At 40.7% G+C, this 21,861-nt stretch overlaps 1 protein-coding gene across 1 annotated transcript; it reads right to left on the bottom strand.

Moving 5' to 3' along the window:
• Nucleotides 1-1,557: 1,557 nt before the first annotated feature.
• On the bottom strand, nt 1,558-21,229 carry MDM2 (MDM2 proto-oncogene). The gene is made up of 11 exons (XM_075274430.1): nt 21,095-21,229; nt 19,763-19,847; nt 18,147-18,221; nt 17,912-18,045; nt 16,936-16,985; nt 11,713-11,765; nt 11,545-11,617; nt 11,254-11,414; nt 8,743-8,904; nt 5,418-5,492; nt 1,558-4,863 (listed from the first exon to the last, which is right to left on the bottom strand). Exons 1-11 carry the CDS (start codon nt 21,124-21,126, stop codon nt 4,309-4,311), a joined length of 1,455 nt encoding a protein of 484 aa, XP_075130531.1. The 5' UTR covers nt 21,127-21,229; the 3' UTR covers nt 1,558-4,308.
• Nucleotides 21,230-21,861: the final 632 nt, after the last annotated feature.

Raw genomic sequence — 21,861 nt, 5'->3', positions numbered from 1 at the left:
CTGTAAATCACTGAGTAGGAGCGCCCACGCTGAAGGCCACAATAAGCAGAGACTTTCATAATCTTTTACTGAATTGTTCCCACCATGTTTCCATTTGCTCAAACTGCATTTTCAATGCCACTGGTTCCCTTTCAATAAATGTTTTTTCCCTTCTTATGTGAAGATGTATTCTGGCATGTGCTAATTTTACAAACCTAGTGAGACTGCTGTGTCTGTAGGTACCCACCAGTAACTACATTAGGCTTAGTATGAGATTATGTTCACGTGGTAAGTGAATATGGTTTTACACTGTAATAATTTTTTATTTTTTTTTATAAGTCAGTATCAATAGACAAACATCAAACACCAGATTTTTCATCAATGTGCACAAGAACACACAAATTAGAAAATACTACTAAATAAAAACAGGCTAAATAAAGTAACAATACTTCAGATCACCAATGAGAAAATTATATTTTTCATTTGCCAAGGAGCTTTTATGACGTTAAATTATTATATTTCATGGAAAAGCATTTCATTAGAAAGGGAGATCAATGAATACTAAGCATAACAGGATAATGGGACTTTATTGGACAACCCTTCCAGAGAGAGAAGAGACCAGGGATCTGAGAAGGTTTCATTATAAATCAGTGTAATATTCTCCTGTTCTAACTAATTATTTTGGCTGAGAGGTATAAAAGGAAAAGAATTTGTAATACAATCTAAACATGTATAGTGATAGGCAATAGTAAAAAAAAAAATGTAATAGGATAGTAACCAGCTACAGCCATTTGCATTGTATAACTTGTGCAATATTGTGATATTATGTAGATCGGACAATTTCCTAAAACTGCTTTGTAAGTTTACCTCACGTTACTAGAAAACCTAATATCTGAGAAAAATCATGTTCTCTATATAAAATATTATTATAGGATTGTTATAGGAGCCTTCACATTGGGATTGAAATTGTGCAAGAATGCTAGAATGACCCATTAAAGATAAGGACATATCCATGTGGTGCGTATCTTGTGACACGGTATTGTGGCTTTTAGTGAACTGTATATTCTCTGAAAGAATATCACATACTGCTACAGATGTGTGAATGAGGCCTAAAGGCTCTAGTTATTAGACACTTGCTTCTTTATAGAGGACCTTCCATCAGATTGGGCACATGCAGTGTTATATACTGCTGGAAAGCTGACAGTGCGCTGAATTCAGCGCACTGTTGGCTTTCCCGATCCGTGCCCGGTGTAAAGCGCTATTGGTACCGGGACCGTAGTGCTTTAGTGTCAGAAGGGCGTTTCTGACAGTTAGCCAGAAACGTCCTTCTGCCTCACGGCGCCTATTGCGCTGTACAGTGTGAGCGGGGAGGAACGTCCCCTCCCTCTGCTCACAGTGCTCGTCCATAGACGAGTATTATCAGGAGCGGGAGGGGGAAGTTCCTCCCCGCTCCACAGCACAGCGTGATAGGCGCCGCGAGGCAGAAGAACGTTCCTGGCTAACAGTCAGAAACGCCCTTCTGACACTAAAGCGCTACGGTCCCGGGACCGATAGCGTTTTACACCGGGCACTGATCGGGAAAGCCGACAGTGCGCTGAATTCAGCGCACTGTCAGCTTTCCAGCAGTATATAAAACTGCATGGGCCCGATTTGATGAAAGGTCCTCTTTAAGTTGTAGTAACAGTTCATTTGTCATGCTCAAGGAATAGTCTATAATGGAGCAGGTCACAACACCAAGATGGTGGACATAAGCTTTCGCCACATACTGAGCATAGGCATTACTAGGTATCTGCGCACTGCTCTGTAGTCAGCTTTACCTCACATAAACTAGGCAAAATTGTGTACAAGGCACCAAGGTTTTAATATTCATCACATCAGACATACTCATTTATACTATGAGGCAGGCACACACATTCATACATACATATATTCTTTCCATGAAACCTCAGCATTATACAAATCATAACACTACATGTAGAAAAATATATTAAGTCAATGTTCCTCTGTATGAATCCCTCTTCCAGTTGCAAGGCCCGATCTCCTGGCAGTACATAAAGTCCACTATTTCTCCCGTATATTCCATTCCCAGGTTACATGAATGATGTATATTAAAGGTCTCTTCTGCAGGCAAAACGTAGACAGATGTATGTTCATTAAAGTAATGGTCAATGCCTTGAAGGTAAACTGGGAGGGCAATGCTTCATGGTTTTTGAAAGGTCTCATGACAGAAAAGGCATTGACATTGGATAATCTCAGAGAACTAAAAATCACAACGAACAAAACTGTGAAAACTAGCCAGAACAAATCCTAGAAGCCAGGTAGCCAATCAAACTAGAATTTAGTTACTGGCAAACATTTTAGGTTAGCGCTTATTGATTTTTAGGGCAGTCAGTTGTCCCTGCTTTTTCCAGCTAAAGCAACCTTTAACAATGTCAAGTATAACCTACTTAAAGCGGTGTCAAAAACATTTGAAGGCATGAATTGGACACCTTTGCCGATGGTTTAAATGATATTGTGAAGCCAAGTTAAGAGATCTGCTTTGTGATGGTTGTATGCAGTGTTTTGATGTATCCCCCTAATAGGACAGAAATTTAACCCCAATGCTCATCCAGGAACAGCAGTATGTTCACACACATGAAGTTGGTGTTCCAGCGGTCACACATTTTAAGGATAGACATCAAATGAGTTTGAGGAAAAATTATTTAAAGCTGCAGCCCCACGTTGCAGAAACGCAGCTTTTTTTTGTTGCAGATTTTGCTGGGGTTTTTTGAGACAAAGCCAAGAGTGGATTAAGCAGAAGGTAGAAGTATAACATATTCCTATATATTTCCCATTCCTTTTGTAGCCATTCTTGGCTTTGGCTCAAAAAAACGCAACGCATCTCCACGATGTGGGGCCATAGCCTAAAAGAGAACTTTGGTTCTAAGTGAAATCTTAAGCCAACAGAACCAACAGCCAAGAGATTTACTTAGAAACAAAGATACTCTCTGTAAATGCTAGCTTTCTATACCATTAGGGGGAATCCTTTGGAATAATAAGTACAGTTTGCAATAATCATATCTGCACATGTTTACACTAGGTTCACACCAGCGTTCGTCTTTCTGTTTTTTGGATCTGCTTGGCAATCTGAAAAATGGAAAGCTAATCTGCTTAAACAGTGGTCAAGCAGGTATCCACCTGAAAAACACGGAGAGAAAAATCCTGCTTGCAGGACCTTTTTCTCCGCATCTTTTAAGCTGACTCAGGGATGGAGCGCAGTGTTTGAACCTAGCCTTAATTTGTGACAGGTAACCCATATTTACACTGCGTTGGCCTGCTAGGGTGCTTCAAGTACCAATAGTAATAGACTGAAGGCTGTTGCTTAAAGAATTTTCTAAACAATTAGCGTTTTCCCAACTCCTGAGTGTCCTCCCTTTCAAGATCTGCCCCCCATATCTCTGCTAAAATTCTTGTCTGTTAGAACGGCCAATGCATGCTTCAGTAGCGCAGGGACCCAGGGGAGAAACAAGGAGATCGGTGAATAGGCATGACCATAAATTTTACAGCCGCTATTGGTCAATTCTATGAAGACCAGACAGGCATAAGACATGAAACTATGGGGAAATGATTGAGCAGCTCTCTTTACTCTGCAGTATTTTTAATAACATCAGCTGCATACTTAGAACTTTTTATCTTCCATAATTCTCAGCATATTTCTTTTCATGGGAAAAAAACCCTTTAGGCTAAGGCAGGACATAGCAAAATGTAGCCAAAAAACACCATGGAATAAATGCAGCAAAAACAATCCCAAAAAAGCTTGCGCCTTTCACTACTTTTCTGCTGTGTTTTGCATTTGTGCCTACCCTCATAGGTCTAGGGGAAAACGCAACGTTTTATTTCAGTAAAGTGGGGATGAGATTAAATAAAATCTCGCTCACTTTGTTGGGACTGTAAAATACAGCATTTTTTCCCCATTATGTGTCCACAATGAAAAAGAAAACTGCATTTCCACAATGTCTGGCCTGAGCCTTTATGTACCTAGAACTTTCTACTTAAGTCTATGACAGCCTAGACTGGTGTAGGTGACTCCTCCACACTGAAGTCATTTGTCTACTCGAGTTCAGATATTAATGTCTGCCCTATAAAGATGTTAACTATTTACATTTGTGCAAATGCTTAAATAAGCTAGTGTAGTAGAAATACTTGCTAAGACATTTCTGCTTCCTTCAAGTCAAGTGATAACTTAGATTCGGATACTCCTTTCCCCACCATTCACATATATACTAAGCAGTTCAATTTTTTTTTCTTGTTTTTTCATTAAGGGTCCTTGGATTTGAATTGACCTGACTTTTAGCTGAAATAGGTTAATACGATCATCTGAATTGGCTGCCTGCAAACAGGGCAAGGTTTGTTTCTCTTCTTAAGTTTTTTTGCACACGGAAAACATGCCATGAGATGCCCAGTTGTGCCATGTACAATACATCCATTCTTCGGCCTCGTCTGGCAGATTACACAAGGTTCAATGCTAGAAAGTGGTGGACTCTGTTGTGAACTTTCGTCGTGAGCTGGTTCAACTTCTTTGTATTCCTCCTGACTACAAGATGCGATGCTTCCAGATGTGGAAGGCTGAGAGAAGTCCTCAGTTTCCTGGGATTCAGAGCTTTGTATTCCCTCATCCTGTTTTTTAGTGACAACAGAATCTTGCAGCTCTTGTGTTAGTTTTATTTTTTTGCCATCTGGGACATCAATGCCTTCATCTTGTGAATCCTCCATCTCTTTTCTTTTTAAAGCGTTAGTTCTCTCCGTTTCGTCTGGAAGCCAATCTTTACGAAGAGACCAACATCTTTTACAATATCTTGGGATAGGAGGATTCATCTCATCACATTGTGAACATTTCCAGTAATCCTGCAATGACATTTAGAACAACATATTGAAGTTACGATGTTCCTGCAGAACAGGAATTGATTTTAAATTGGACATTGGTGTAATTCTACTAACCCACAGAATAAATATTGTGTTGTAAAACAAAACACAAAAAACAATGACAGAATTGCGTATTTTCCCCCCATCCTCTCCTTAACAAACAAATTTAAAGGGGGTATCCATGAGTTTCTATTGATGGCCTAACCTTAGGATGGCTCATCGGTATCAGATAGATAGGGTTCCCAACATCCAGCACGCACACTGATAGTGTTTGGAGCTAGAAGCAGATGGTGCTATACACTGTGCAGTGGTTATGCATTTTCAGCTCAACTCCCAGTATGGAAAAGAGAGCTTTTTAATCTACTGTATGTATCCCAAAATGATAGCAATTAAATACAACTTTTCCAAACAAGCTGCCTACACAGACACAAAAAATTAAAAGTTATGGTTGTTAGAACAAAATAGCTGCATCATAAAAAAGAGTTAAGATTCAATTTCATTCTTTTTCTGAGTGAGCTCAGCATAGTCATACTTACAGCGTCAGAAATTTCAGTATCCTCATCAAAAGAGTCTCCTGATTCTTCAGCTTGGTATATAGTCACCTGATAAACCTAAAACCGGAGAAGAAAATATCTGTTTTACCAATGGTAACAGTATTTCTAGAATGTCAGTTGTAAAACATGACTTAGCTGTACTGCCCTATGTAAATATTGTGGCATAAAATACAGCAAAAATAATAAATATCTACCCAATAGTAAATCCATATCAATATATGGGCTAATAAAACTCGCTTTTCCTTTATGCAGATAACCAGATTGTCACCTTCATGTTTTTCCCTCCTCTGCATGAAATACTCAATACACATACATAGCTATTCCACAATTGTGGCCATGAAAAGTTAAGTCTGCCATACGAGTATCAGCAAGAACGACCAACTATCTAATGTGTATAGAGGTGTCCCAGCTCTCCCCCCACAGCAAATATTGGGGTGAAAAAAAAAATTGGCAGGCAAGTGGCCCAATCTGTTTTTCTAAAGGGAGATGAGCCAGGAATGTCTACTTGTCTCTTGCAGTTTACCACTATTTACTTTGGTAATTAATGCAAATAAACAAATAGTGGCACAATATCTAGTTATTATGTTAACTGTGCACAAATTCGGTAATGTAGAGGTGTAATGTGTGACCATAATAAAGTCCATGGAGGGTTATTTTGCCCGAGATCATCATAAAGAATTATTTCGTCATAATACCACCAACTTTATCTTCTTTAAGAGATTCCAGAACCTTTTTTTTTTTTTTTTTTTTTTTTAATACATGCCCTTTAAATAAAAGTCTATGAAAGCATTACCAAGTGTTCTTGGTGTGCAATAGTCATACTCATAGGTAAGCAATATAATGGGAGTGATGTACCCCACGTGGGCTCTTGTAACCACATCTCTGCTTGCTCATCTGGTGTGGGCCTAAGGAAAATGTGATCATTTCAGATTGAATTAATCTGTCTCCAAAGCCACATTACTTGAATATAGTGTCGCTTTTTTTTTTTTTTTTTACAAAAGGCACCTTGGGTAAAATCTTTCAATTTTAAATTGATAAAAATGCATAATTTAATACACTTAGGTTCCAGTATTTCTACAGGGGATGAGAAACAAACAGCACCATATCCATTCATGCTTTGTGTCCGGTATTCTAACTCACTGAAGTTAATGTAGTGGGCTGTAACCACACAAAACGTCAGGACACGCATGACATTATTTTTGGAAAACATCAGCAATGATTTCAAGTCTTGAAAAAAAAGACATTTATAGTGACAGACCAGCTCTCTTTTAAGCTAAGCAAGTAGTCATTAAAGTAGATTCATAATATGCTATTGCTGATGCGGTCACTCATGTAGAATTCCAGCTTTTCTGTTTGTGCAAAACAGTTAAACACCAAAATGGACTTTACAGTTTGAGGATTGTATCAGCAAAAGTCCTAGAAGGTTCTTATAACACTATACCAACTGCTGCTTATAACAGTGGGGAAGGTAATAGGAGCATGGAAAGAGAAAGGTGAACTGTGAACAAGATGTTGGAAAGGGAAAGGATTATTGGAGAGTCTGAGCAACAGGGAGATAGTTGGACAGAAAAAGTGAAACAGAAAAGCAGGGGGCTGGACTCTAATGACTGAGGTCACATGGTAGCTATCAATATTATCTGCAGACCAAAGAGAGACCACTTGTTTGTACAGCAACCCATGCTAGGAAAAAAAAATAAATCCAGAACACAGGTCACACCGATCATGTAACTTGTTGAAGAAAACAGGTAACATGATATGAAACTGAATAGCTAATTATTGAGGGTATTTTCCTATCCTATAGATAATATAAAATTTACAAAAAAAAAAAAAAAAAAACACAACACACACATACACTAGAGTATCCCTCCAAGCCTAGTGTTGTGCTTCCATTACTGATGATTGAGAAATGTCCCAGTTTCATACCTTGCAGGCAATGTTTAGTCTTCTACAATGGAAGCTATTGCTGGCAGTCTGTGCGCTCAGTGTGTGTGTGGGAAGAGACAGGCCTCACTGCTTTCCCACTCACATCTGATCAGTGGGCAATGATAATAAACACTGAAGAGTGACGGCTGCTCACTGAAATGCACTGCTCAACTGCATTTTAGTGAGGTCAGAAGTTTCTGATCATCTTCAAAACCCAAAAACCAACTACAGACCAGGCTTACAGCAGCCTAAAGAAGCAAAAGAGGGAAATACTGTAATGAAGGCATGTAGATTTAGAGAAGTCATGTACAAAAAGTAACCATATAAAAACAGTGAAAAAAAAACCCAAAAAAACAAAACAACCCCATGATACTCCAAATCACAATGCCTTCACACACATTACATTGAAATATCTCAGACACTCCTTTGACAAATGTTTTCAATAGAAACTCTTGAAGAACTCATGTCTGTGGCTCAGCGGGACGTTTTAGCCTAAAATGCTTGGTATAGTGAAAGTATATGTACTGTGCAAGATCAAATACTTCAACAGTCTGCCTAACTATAGTATACCCTATGTCATTAAACACAAGCACAGCATTATCTTCTACAAATAGGAATTACAGTTAGTTTTTTTGAATGCTGGTGAACAAAGTTAGACTGCTTTCACGGTGCACTTTACTGTGTCTGTCATGTGGACCTTTGCCAGTGCACATGTGAAATATACCCTTAGGGCTCGTTCACACGGGGCCAGTGGGGCGGAATTTGGGCACAGAATCTGCCTCCAAACAATAGTGGTCTATGTAGAACGCTAGGCGTTCGTTTTTCCGCTAGCGGAAAAAAAGAAGCAGCATGACCTTTCATGAGACGGATTCCACCTCAGGAAATCCATACAAGTGAATGGGAGGTGGAAACTGCATAGTTTGTTTTTTTATTTCAAAAACCGCCTCAAAAAACCACCAGGCGTTTTATCAAGGTCCAGCTCCAGTGCTGGAGAGAAAAATCGCCTAGCGTTTTTTGAGGCGGTTTTTACACACACACACAAAAAAAAACTCTCCAAAAAAACGCCTCAGTGTCCAAAAACCATTTCCTAATTGTTGAAGCGTTTTTTTTTTTTGTTTTTTTTTTCCAGGGCCAAAGCCCGCCACCCACTTGTCACGTGTGAACTAAGCCTTACAGCCTCTTGCATACGACTGTGGCTGAGATAAGTGTATTTTCCGTGTTTTTCCCGGATAGCACACTGACTCATTCATTTCTATGGGCCTGTATATATGACCGTGAATTACCCTGCAACTACTGCAAATACAAGACTAGTGACATCCATGAAAGAAACAGCTACATGGTACAACTATAAACATCCTCAACATAAGCAAAATGTCAGTCTTACCTCGTCATCAATCTCACCATCTGAGAGAATTTCTTCACCTCCACTAGAGCTATAATCCTCTGAATATACAGACTCAACCTCAAACTCAACACTAAACTGGTCAGAGTCGGAGTCTGGATCCAGCCAGTCTGAGTTGTCACTTACTGAGTGAGACTCATGGTCCTAAAGGAAAAAGAAAAAAAATACAGCATGAGTATGACTTACAACGTCTTCACAAAAAATTATGCTTTACATTGCAAGTTTTAAGAGCTGGGTACAGGAAGAAGTGTCATCTGGGTGCCTTTCTGATAGATATCTCCCTATAAGCAAATAAACATTTTCCAGAGCCTCAGGCACAGATGTGAACAAAGCCTTACAAATAATGTTACAGTCTATTGACATCAACTTTAGACACCCAACACAGCCTTCCCTGCAGATTCTGGTGCTGCATGTATTGTCATTTTCCCAGTCAAAGTGATGCATTACTATAGGTCCCCGGCTAGTGTCCACTTTGCGATAGTTGCTGCACATTGATGATGCTATCAGAGCCTGCCACAGATCATACAGGTTAACTGACTGGATTAATGCTCATGACTTACATACCCACTGTATTATAACTTAGGGGAATGCTCCAAGATGGAACTTCATACTAACAAACTTTGCATTTATTTCCACTCCCTACCAGTCATCCGGCTTAGGAATATATAGCTTAGAAATTGTATAATGCAAAGTTATCCAAACAGCATATGTGAATGTATTACTATTCCAAGCTACTATAGCTTTCAGAGAATGAAAATATTCTAGTGTACCCCAATAGGATAAAAGGCACTAAACTAGTCCTGCATTCAGCTGAGAAGTGGCTGCAAACAGGAGGTCATAAAAACCCATCAGCAGTGCTGCGATATTCTGGAGGGTAAATTGATGCATAGCAGTATTCAACATTCTCGGTTTTCTTACGACACAGATAAGTTAAATACAGTGGTGATCAGGAAGCCTTTAGCTTCTTGCTCCACTATTCAGACATCTGTCATTTATATCTGCAGCTCAGTGCAGACCTGCTGCATTCAGCCAGAGGTTTGAGGAGACAAAAAAAAAGCAGGGAGAACTCAGGGGGGACGAGAATGGGTAACGGTTGCAGTTTCTTATTTTTATGGCAAAACTAGCCACTGGAGAGCATGGTTATTATGTGCCTGGGGGCCACTGGAAAGCATTATTATTAAGTGTCTGGGGACCCCTGGGGAGCCATATACTGTGTTTTGGACCAATAGGGAGCATAATATAAGGGGTCAATTAGGGGTCATGGCGATGTACGTGCAGGTGGTGTGGTGGAGAGTTTGGGAGAGTGTAGCTTTGAGGGTGCGTGGAAATCACAAGGTACAATTAAAACTGCATCTGAAAAATGCACACGTTTGATGTAGGTTTGATAAGATCTTCTATTTTTACAATTGAAAAAGATTTATTTAATAAGGTTTATCTGTCAATTCAAAAACTGCCATTTTTAATTTTAAAAAAAATATATTTTGGTAGGGGTGCCTCAAAGATTTATTTTTTTTTCCGGAGAATGTTGGGAAACATTGATTTAATACAATTCATATACTCCTCTACACACTCCACATCCAGGAGTGCTGGATGACACAAGCAAACACTGTATATAGACTAAGACAGTAACAAAATACGAGAACATTAAAGAGATCTGTAACGCTGCTGACATTTTCCTACACACGATAGCCTAAACCTGACAGAGCTATATCCACCACCGCGCTGTGAGCAAGATTCGTACCCATTTATTATTATCCACTAACAGAAACCTTCAAAATGATGAAAAATGGAACATAATGTATAATGTAAGGTTATGCATCTGTCTACAATGATGAACAGAATTGTCAGACATAAAAATAGCATTCCATACCTAGAAATGTACATTAATATACATACCTTACCATCTCTCCCCTTTTCCTGCACTACAGGTCCGCTCACACAAACAACCCCCCTACTGGTCTTTGTTTACAATGCAGTATCACAACAAGTTGTTTATAGTGACGGCATATAAGAGGTCTATGGAAGCAGCAAATGAACGACGCGGTTATATGTCATGTGGTGGCTGCATCATAAACAAAGACTGACACTTCATAACAATGCTTTGCCACAAAGAATCAGTGGGGGGAGGAGAAGACTAGCGGAATGGAAACTTGAGGGAATCAGTGAAGTATAACCAGGAGGAAACATTTTTAATGAAAATAGTATTAGCGCATTCTTACAATGAGAAATGCCTTACGTCCAGCATTACTTATATGCAGTAGCATTCTAATTTGCTAGATGCTAGCTCCATAGCATTTATACCTGGCAGTCAAGGAATCGGAAAAAAACATTCACACACGGCCATCATTATATACAATCTCAGGAACTGGAATTATTATTACTCCCGTAATAGCACATACTAAATTGCAGAATAAACAGCTATAGTATTATCCTCCAGCAGCCCTGACTGAACATTATCACACAATATCATCATCATCTATTCGCCTTACTTACTGCATCAGAAGAGGAGTCTGTTGAATCACAGCTATTTCTATCACAGCGTAAGCCACTTATCACCCACCACGAAAGGCTCTCATCAAAGGTTAATGAAAAACTGTCTGACTTATGTCTCTTTCTTTGTTGCTCTGATGGTTGATCATTTGAAGAATTTTCTTCTACGCAAATTTAAAAAAAAAAAAAAAAAAAAGTATAAAAAGAAAGTATACACCTTAAGTGACTGTGCAAATAACACACTTATGCGGTGTACTGCCATTTATGCCATATTTGTAATACAAAGCAAATTACCAGAATCACTGTGGGCTTTCTTAGGCGATGATACGGAGGGAGTTATCTTCTCTTGTACTTCCTCAGCTGAAACCTTTAATAAAAAAGAAACATATTATGACACCACCAGTATAGAAGAGCACTATTTTACTGAAACCAAAGAAATAATCATTTTAGTAGTAGACTTACCTGTGCAGTGCTTTCTGCTTGTGAAAAGTTACTTGCGTCTTTCTCAAACGTTTCTACAAAGCAATCAGCAAAAATACATGTTTTTAAGATACAAAAAATAAATAAAAACCTAAAAATTATACACACTAAAATAAATGTATGTATGTATTATATATTATATATATGAATGAAACTGGATAAGGTTCAAAGCCCATGAATTGGAAGAGGAGGGCTACAGAAACTGTCTCCAAATCGATCACACATAAATCACAAAGGACTACAACATGACTCTCCATTTTGGGGTTAAAGATTGTGGGGACTTTTTTTTTTGGTCATTTGCTTCCTCAATGCTAAATTAGGCAACGTTATAAATGGAGTACGGTACATTAAATGTTTCTTCCCATTTTGCTGCTGCAAAGTCAGCTTAACTCTCTCACCCTCCCTCCTGATGGTGCACGGAGGGGGAGAAGGTTGTAAAAGGCATTGTTGTAAAGGAGAAAAGCATTCAAGTTATCAGGGATAGTTGATACTTGCGTAGAACAGGAATAAAAGCACACAAGGGAAACTGCAAGGGGAAAGACAAAGCAGAGCCACAGCAAACTCTGCAGGGGGAGGAGGGAATCGCACACTCCTCAGCAGCTGATCAGCTAAGTAATTTATTCCCATCACAATTTCTCCCAAATTATCTCCTTCCCACCACAGGCATTTTCCAATTTTCGGTTTTGGCTCCCTGCCTTCCAAACCCCATAACTTTGTTATTTTTGAGTTCACAGAGCCATATGATAGGTTAATGTTTGCAGGACAAATTGTACTTTGTTATGGTGCCATTTAATATTTTGTATGACTTACTGGGAAACTGGAAAAAAAATTCTGAATGTGGTGGGGAAATTGGTGGAAAACTGCGTTTGTGCGACTTTAAGGGCTTTGTTTTTACAGCGTTCACTGTGCAGCAAAAATGAAATGTTAGCTGTATGGTTCTGGGGATACCAAATTTCTATATGTTTTTTTAAAAAAGGTTTTAGCCCCTCAAAAAAAAAACAAAAAAAAACAAACTTTGCCAAGTTTTTTTTTTTTGTTTGCATATTCTGATACCCCTAACTTTTCATGTAAGGGGATGCAAATTTTTTGTTTTTTTTTTGTGTGGTGAAATGGCGGTTTGGCTTACTTTGGAGGGGAGCTTATATATGAGAGATGAGAGTTTATCTGCAGTATCTCAGCACAGCCACTACACAGAGGACAGAAATATCACTTCCAGCTCTGTTCTCTGAATGGCTGCTGTTGAGAACAGCTATTCAGCATTGGTCCTGGGTGTCGACCCCCACCAGTCTCATCTTAATGACCAAGCTTAGATAGGGTCAGTGCACACGGAGAACTCTATTGGTAAGCGTTTTTTTTTTGGAAGCTGATTTTAAGGCGGATTCAGCGTCAAAATCAGCACCAAACACTCTATGTGCAGTGACCCATAGAGATCATAAATATCATTTTCCAGGAAACCAGGACTGTAGGGTCAGTGTCAGGACCAATATTGGGTGAAGGTGGGAAAAAGCTACCAACTTCAAAATACATTTATTATCTTTACTTATTAACATTGTATAATTAGATTCATATTTTCTATCAGGTTTACTTTAATAGGAATTCAATCACTGGCTTTTTAAACAATTACAGGAGCAGGAGTTGACGAATGTTTGGCTTAGTGACTCCACCACTCTGCAGGTAGGGTAACCGCTTAAAGGTGTAAGGGAAGAAGAAAAGGTATGGAAAAAGCATATTCTGTTCCAGTCTGTTGAGCCAAGCATATAAAAACAAAAAACAAAACCATAAATTTACATCAGAACCCTAATGTGACATCCAAATTAATTTAAGTGATTGGAGGGGGGGAGGAGTCAAGGTTGCAGTGCGATCTTGTGTAGGGGCCAAGATAACTAGGATGCACTATTCTATATGTAAATGTATCAGGTGGGAAAATCCCTTTCACACTGTATTTTTCGGACTATAAGACGCACCAGACCATAAGACGCACTATGGTTTTAGAGGAGGAAAATAGGAAAAAAACTTTTTCATTTGATTGCAAGTCCCATAGACTGCAATACAACTGTATTGCAGTCTATGGGAGATGCTCTATATTACTATTGGGGCTGGTCATAGACCAGCCTCAATACTAATATTCCTATGATGACAAGCCAAGGCTCCCGCGTGGCACAGGAACAGGTTGGCTCCCGCAAGCTCGACCTGCGGGAGCTGGCCTTCTGCAGTACAGGTATCAGGGGCGGCTTATTAACTTTCTGGGGGAAGGGAGGGGGTTAACAAAGGTAGTAATGAGTGATGGAGGGCATTAGCTGTTAAGGCTTGTGGCCGCTCTTGCAGAGTGATTGCAATAGCTATTGGGTCTCCTGTACAGTGGAGACACGATAGCTATGGCAACCGCTCTGCAGGAGCGGCCGCCATCTTTAAGACCCGGCATCTACCGTATTGAAACGGCAGATGTCAGGAAGGGTCTGGAGTGTAGGGACATGAGAATTAAGTAGAGGCGCTGCGGGCTTTCATCTAACTTGCTTGCCCCGCCTGTACCACTCCATCTCACCGTCTCTCCTTTGTCTGCTATTACCGTACCTCCTTTGCTTCGCACCGACGGGACAAACTAGGAAGCAGACAGGTACAGGCGCGCTGCAGGCTTATGCGCTTGCACCGCCTATACCCTACTTCCTACACTACATACAGACTATAAGACACACCCCCATTTTCCTCCCATATTTTTTTGGGGAAAAAGTGCGTCTTATAGTCCGAAAAATACAGTATATAGCATATACCCATCAGCAATGCCTGCACTGATTGTAGGCATTAACCCCCCCCCCCCCTCATGGCTCTCATCCCTTGGTATCTCAGCCCTGGCCCTTTCCTGAATCTCCATATACCTCACCGAACGCACATTCAGCGTCTCCCACTCACACACCACCTCCTCACCACGCCCTCTCTCTGTAGGTGTCCCTCAAGGCTCCGTCCTAGGACCCCTCCTATTTTCCATCTACACCCTTGGCCTGGGCCAACTCATAGTACCATTGCTATGCTGATGACACCCAAATATACATCTCTGGACCAGACATTACCTCCCTGCTGGCCAGAGTTCCAGGTTGTTTAGCAGCTGTAGCCTCCTTCCTCTCCTCCCGCTTTCTCAAACTTCATCATCTTCGCCCCACCCCGTATGGCCCCTCCACCTGACCCATCTATCAAAGTCAACGAAATCACACTTACCCCTGTCCCATGGGCCTGATTCCTTGGGGTAACCCTGGACGCCGACCTATCCTTCAAGTCACATGTTCACACCCTTAACACTTCCTGCCGCCTCCAACTCAAGAACATCCACCGAATCCGCTCCTTCCTCACCCCTGAAACTACTAAAACGCTCGTCCAGGCCCTCATAATCTCCCGTTTAGACTACTGCAACACCCTTCTCCATATACTCCCAGCTAACACCCTTGTCCCCCTCCAGTACACCTTAAACTGCGCTGCTCGCTTCATCAGCTGCTCCCCTCTGCCAGTCCCTCCACTGGCTACCCATAGCCCAGCGAATTGATTTCAAGCTACTAACGTTAACATACAAAGAGATCCACAACCTGTCCCCTCCATATATCTCTGATCTAATCCCCCGCTACCTGCCCACACGTAACCTCAGATCCTCCAATGACCTCCTATTCCGCTCTGCTCTCACCCGCTCCTCACACAACCATCTCCAAGATTTCTCCCGTGCATCCCCCATACTCTGGAACTCCTTACCAAGACACATAAGACTGACCCGCACATTCACAGGCTTTAAGAAGGCCCTGCAGACTCACCTATTCAGGAAGGCCTACAACCTCCAGTAATACTACTGTCACCACACCACCATCTGAACTATCTCCCCCTCTCCATCTCTTTTTCCCTCATATATTGTAAGCCCTTGCAGGCAGGGCCCTCTACCCCACTGTGCCAGTCGGTCATTGTTAGTATATCTACCTGTATATTTTTGTACTGTATGTAAACCCTCAAATGTAACCAGGGAATTAATGGTGCAATATAAACAATAATAATAATAAATAATAATAATAATAATAATAGCTCGCTAAAACATGACTGAGGTGCCATTTTCCCAGCAACGCTTGGGCGCAGTCATTTTGGGGCAGAATGCTGGCCCCTGTAAGGGTCCATTCACACGGCATAAACGCACGCTCATTTTGGCAAATACACGTGCAAAGGATACATTTGTAAAAATAAGACTCCCATTGACTTCAATTACATATTTTACACGTGTAAAAAAAAAGCAAAAAAAAAAAAACAAACTCGTGTTTTCTGGCACGTTTTTACATGTGTAAAAAATGTCATTGAACTCAATGGGAGTCTTATTTTTACACGTGTATTCTTTATGCGTGTATTTTGCCAAAATGAGCGTGCGTTTACTCCGTGTGAATGGACCTTAACAGTGCATTACCATGACAGATGGGAGCCCAGGCTTGTCTAATATAGACTTTTATTACAGGGTGTGCTAGGCAGTCTGTAATAGAAGCACCGCAATTTTACAATGTAATACATTGAATTCCATTACTGATCTGATCACCTGGTGTTTAACATGCATAGGGGGTCTAAAAGTAAAAGTATAAACAAAAAAAACCCTTTTTATATAGATTTATATATTAGCAGAATATGACGACAACTTCAAGAAAAAAAAAATGTTGTAAAGGGTATAAAAGTTAAAGCCCCCCAAAACTTTACGAGTTTGGAATTGCTGTAAAAATACAAGTACAATTTGTTCGTCAATCAAACCTTCTATTCTGTGAATGGGGAAAAAAAATAAAAAAAAAAAAGTTGTGAGCTTTGGAAGGTGAGGCGTAAAGATAACCAGAATCAAAATAACTGTATCAGGAAGGAGTTATATAGACTATCAAATGGAAAAATAATAATAATTGGGAATCCATTAAATGTGCTAACTAGAGATGAGCGAGTGCTATTCAAAACAGCCGTTTCGAATGGCACGCACCCATAAGAATGAATGGAAGTGGCCGGCACGAAGACTTTGCCGCTGGCCGCTTAACCCCCTGCGTGCCGGCTACATCCATTTATTCCTATGGGTGTGTGCTATTCGAAACTGGAGTTTCAAATAGTACTCGCTCATCTCTATTGCTAACATTTCACTAAACAGTGGTACTCCTCATGGTAGGCATTATTTCAAGAATCTCCTTTCAATAAACCGATTTCAACCCATTGGAATTTTACCTTCAGTATCTGCAGTTACCAGATTTTTGGAAATCATTGCATACAGCCTCCTGAAACAAAGAGATCATGGTTTACATATAGATGAAGTTCATAACAATGTTCATTGTAGAGCGGATGATCTAACACCAAAACAATGTCAATTGCAAATCGTCAGTAAATGACAACCTAAATACATGATAATATTGTCATGTGCCCAAAAGTCAATAGGTTTTGTTTTACTTAATTTAAAAAAAAAAAACTCAAAACTTCCCCTATTAGATGTTATTAGGCCTTGATCAGACATTCCCGATATATCGTGGAACTCTGTTGTAAATCTGCAATAATCATATAGATTTTACCCTTTGCAAGACATACAGGGGGATTCCAAGCTTTCTGCATACAGACTTAATTGCCATGGCTGAATTACTGCTATGTGTAGGAGCCATATGTTTAGACCAAATTACAATGTATACAAACAATAGACAAAAAAAAGCCCATGAACTTTTATTAGTCAAATGTATGATAAGAGTGCAACAGGGAAAAATGCAAAAACTAAAAACCAGGTGGTTTACATAAAAAACAAAAATCCGTCCTGAAAAAAATACTGGGAAAGGTTTTTCTGCCTTAATAGTACCAGATGGATGTTATTATAGCTAGGCCGCTAGCACATAATTCTGAGGTTTTTGTATTACAAGTCCTGTTACCTGGCTGTTCCAAAAAAAAAAACAACCCAATAATGCACATAAATATGCACACACACACACTTCACACTATGGTGTGTGTCAAAAAAAAACAACAAAAACACTTTTTATTTTATAACAATTAGAGCCCAATTTAAAGGCATCTAGAGAAGGCAGTAAGGTAATGAGAAGTTAATAAGATTTTCTCTTGAATAATAAAACTGGTCTCCTGCCATAACGGGCAAAATTAATTCTATAGACTGAAAAAAATCCTTTCTAGAAAATGACAAAAATACTGTTACAAACGTGTCAGTTACCTGGGTTCTTTTACAGAGAAGTTCTGTACCCCAAATATTTCTCCAAGAGGATCATTAGAGCAGTGGACAATATGCTGTTGCTTCTCGTCATACAACTGCTTGGCCATAATGTACTGACCAAGATGGTAAATAACCTATAGCGCAAGTACGAAGATATTGTAATAAACTATACATTATAAAAAGAGATCACGGAACAATCATATTACATCTCTAATCAGGAAATTCTAACACCCACCTCTTTCATTGTGAAGGTTTCCTTCTGGGCACCAGCAGATTTCAACAGATTTAACAGAAGAGGATTTGGTTTTACCTTAAAAATGAAGAAATATGTTACAAGGCATATAACGCTCAAATTGAAGTGTAGGTTACCTTTGGTTATATCACTATAGATACTCTGAGGTAGCAGCACAGTGTTGCAACACCAGGTCAATTCTCTTACCCTGTCAGGGCATGTTCAGAGATAACAAGTTTGCCTATGACATGTTTGAAGTAAATTTTCAAGAGGATCAGTAGCAGAAATCCAAACACTTCTGAAGGGATGTGCAACCTGGCAAATACTAGCCCCAGTCAATGGAGCAAATCGGTCAGGTTTTATAAGTGGAATCCATATTTTCACTTCTCTTCTGTGCCACAACATGGACAATAATCCTTGGAGATTACTTTCTGTAGCACTTCAACAGGGTTTAGAAAAACCCAATGTTATGAAAGAACCCTATTGGTGCATAGCTATAGTGAATATATTGTTTATGTATGCATCATCAGTGTATTATATCATCCGTCTGTGTATAAATGTAGTGTCTGGGACCTGTCACGAGTTAGGCTGTGTTCACACCAGCGTTGGCTCTCTGTCCAGGGATTCTGTTCCACTCTCCGTTTGAAAAATGCGGAGAAAAAAAACGCTGCAAGCAACGGTTTTCTTTCCTCGTTTTCTTTACCTTTTTGTGCAGAAACTGGGCGGAACCCATTATAGTCTGGGGTCCGCAGGTTTGTGCAAATTCAGAGTTCTACTGTGCCCATTAAAGTTAGTAGTGGTGGTACCGTGTTTACTGGAGCAATTTATGCTCTATTTGCAGCCCGAGTGAAGGGTGAGTGCAAGATTGATTGAGTGAGTGAATTGATCCCTGACAGCCGCACCCATGGTCTGTATGAGTAATCTCATTCTCATATATTAGAGACAAAATGTTAATGATTTGATGAGAATTTTAGTGTGTGGACTTGGATTTACAGTGCAATACAAAGGATGAAATCTGAATCAAATGTGGATTTTGCAGCAAGTTCACATTAAAATCCACAGCAGAAAAATATGGCAAGGGACAGTTACCTTTTAGATTCGCACTTAGAGGACCTTTTATGTCCTCAGGCACATGCAGTTTTATATACAGTTAGAAAGCCGACAGTGCGCCGAATTCAGCGCACTGTCGCCTTTCCTATTATGTGCTCCGGGTGAAGAGCGATTGGTGCCATTACTGATAGCTCTTCAGTATCAGAATGGCGTTCCTGACAGTCTAACTGGGAACTCCCCTCCTGACAGTACTGTGTACAGCGCTAGACTGTGAGGGGGCGTTCCTTAACGCCCAGCCATGACGCTGAGTGGTGAGAAACGCTCCCCCTCCTCCTGACAGTATTTGAATCTAGAAAATCATATAGGCACATACAGGCACATCATTTACGCCCACAGTGCCTAAGGGATCCCACTGACTATATGGAGGTCTTTTGGGTTTTTGTCATGAGGCTTAGCATTTTACTGGATAAAATAACGATAGACACATAACACATAGCTTTCTCCAACACTTTAAGATATCCTTTTTCCGATTTCTGTTGCTAAAATCAATGATTTGATAAGTAACTCACCAGTTTCTCTCTATCTGTTGTCATCATGGCAGAATGCTCTAAACTATCTGTATGTGTTGAGGATATGTTCATATTGCACGCTTGCCTGTAAAGCCAAAAACAGATATAACCAATGCTACAGTAATACCGTACACTATACATAATGCACGTAATGTTAATCCCTGGTCAGTGACAGGAGAAGATACCAATACATAGGTTTACAGATTACACTGCAGTGGTGTATAGATGTAATCCCTGATGGAATATACAATACAATAATACTGTATACTATACTTATATGAAACGTTAATACCTGTTCCGTGAACGGAGAACATATCAATACATAGGATTATAGATTACAATGCAGTACTGTATAGATGTAACCCCTGATGGAAAACACACTATAATTATAAGAAATGTTAATCCCTGGTTTGTGAGCAGAGAAGATACCAATACATAGGTTTACAAATACAGCAATAATACCGCACACTATAATGATAGTCAACCATAAGAGTTATCCCCAATAACTACTACAGATGATATAAACATTCAGAAGGCATACAGCACATTGAGGTACGATTAATAGGAATATACTAGTGCATAACATAGTGAAGCATAAAGCAGAGCAGGACACAAGAACTCAGCTCTTACCTGGCACAAATAGGGCATATAAAGTGCTTGGGTCCGGGAGCGGAGCCCCAGTGTAAAGTGCAGGCTGCCTCAGCAGACACGTCCCTATAACAGGCAGGCGGCGGACAAGTCGGGGCTAGCTCGGCGGCGCACACATGTCTGAGCATGACCCGGACACAGCGCTGACTCACCAGCTGTGCCAGTCATCAAGCAGTCACACCGGCCCCACCAGCCGGGGATGTAGTCACAGCAGCCGGGGCAGCGACCACCACACGTGTGCGACCACCGGGACAACACTATGTATCCGGGCTAATCCCCACCAGCCGGCTTATAGCTGTATCTGCGCACTTCATGTACAGGACAAGGCGGTCTATTGTGTCCCCCGTCACCTGTATGGAGAGGTCTGAGGACATTAGCCTGGTGCAATCCTCACTAGCTCTGCCACGTGAACTGTGGCGCCCCCAATAGGAAGGGAATTACACAGGATTTTTTTTTACCCCTTCCTTTTTGTCTGCCAAGGCACAGCCATTGTACAGAGTCACATAGTATACACAGGCCTGGAGCTTCCGCTGTGTACACACTAACCGGCTACAACTCATGCGGCACAAATTCCACAGTTACCGCCGCCGCCAGTACTACTGCTAGAGCCGCAGTCACACGGGCCGCATAGGCCTTCTCGTCAGCTGCTCCCCTACCACACTGCCCACTGTTCCCTTCACCCACCTCAGCTCTGTGCAGTCCTCGCCTCCGTCCATCTCCTCGGTGTTTCCAGAACCTTCTACTTTACCTTAAAATGATGTAATTTCAATAACTATACACGTCCGCCATTTCCCAGCATGCGCCCTACGCCATCTAGCGAGCTCCCCCTGCCGGCAGACAAGGAGTATAACCAGCTACGTGTGAACTACAGTATGGCCGCTGTGTTGTCTGGCGCAGAGAGTGACTAGCCGGCACTTGTATGGAGAGAATCGTGTGCACTCAGTGCGGCTACATAATGACGGTGCCAGCAAAAAAATAGTACCTTGCTGTGGCAGTGTGGTGGCAAATACACAATAGATGATCCGAGTCTAAACATTGACCGGGCATGTGTAGTGTCATATGTTCAGTGTTCACAACACATTGGTCGTATATTAGAGGATGGCCTGGTGTACATGTATTCATGTATGATGGAGACTTTCACTCAGCAATTAGAGGGCCAGCGCCTTGCCCTATGTAAAGCTATGGCGAGCCACTAAAAAAAAAACCCGCTGTGGAAAAGACCAGATTGTTATCAGTTGTGTCCCACTGAGGCATACAGCGCCATGCACACAACAGTGAACAACAGTTTTTTTTTTTTTGTTTTTTTTTTTAAATTTTTAATGTCTTTTAGGCTAAGGCCCCACGAGCCGTATCCGCAGCACTAAAGCGCTGTGGGAGGAACCACTACGGGAACGCCTTGGCGTTTTTTTCCGCAGCACTTTTAAGAGAAAGTTCACAGTTTTCCTCTGCCG

Source organism: Leptodactylus fuscus, chromosome 5, assembly GCF_031893055.1.
Source record: "Leptodactylus fuscus isolate aLepFus1 chromosome 5, aLepFus1.hap2, whole genome shotgun sequence".
Taxonomy (NCBI): Eukaryota; Metazoa; Chordata; class Amphibia; order Anura; family Leptodactylidae; genus Leptodactylus; species Leptodactylus fuscus.
This window is presented reverse-complemented; position numbering and strand designations above follow the sequence as displayed.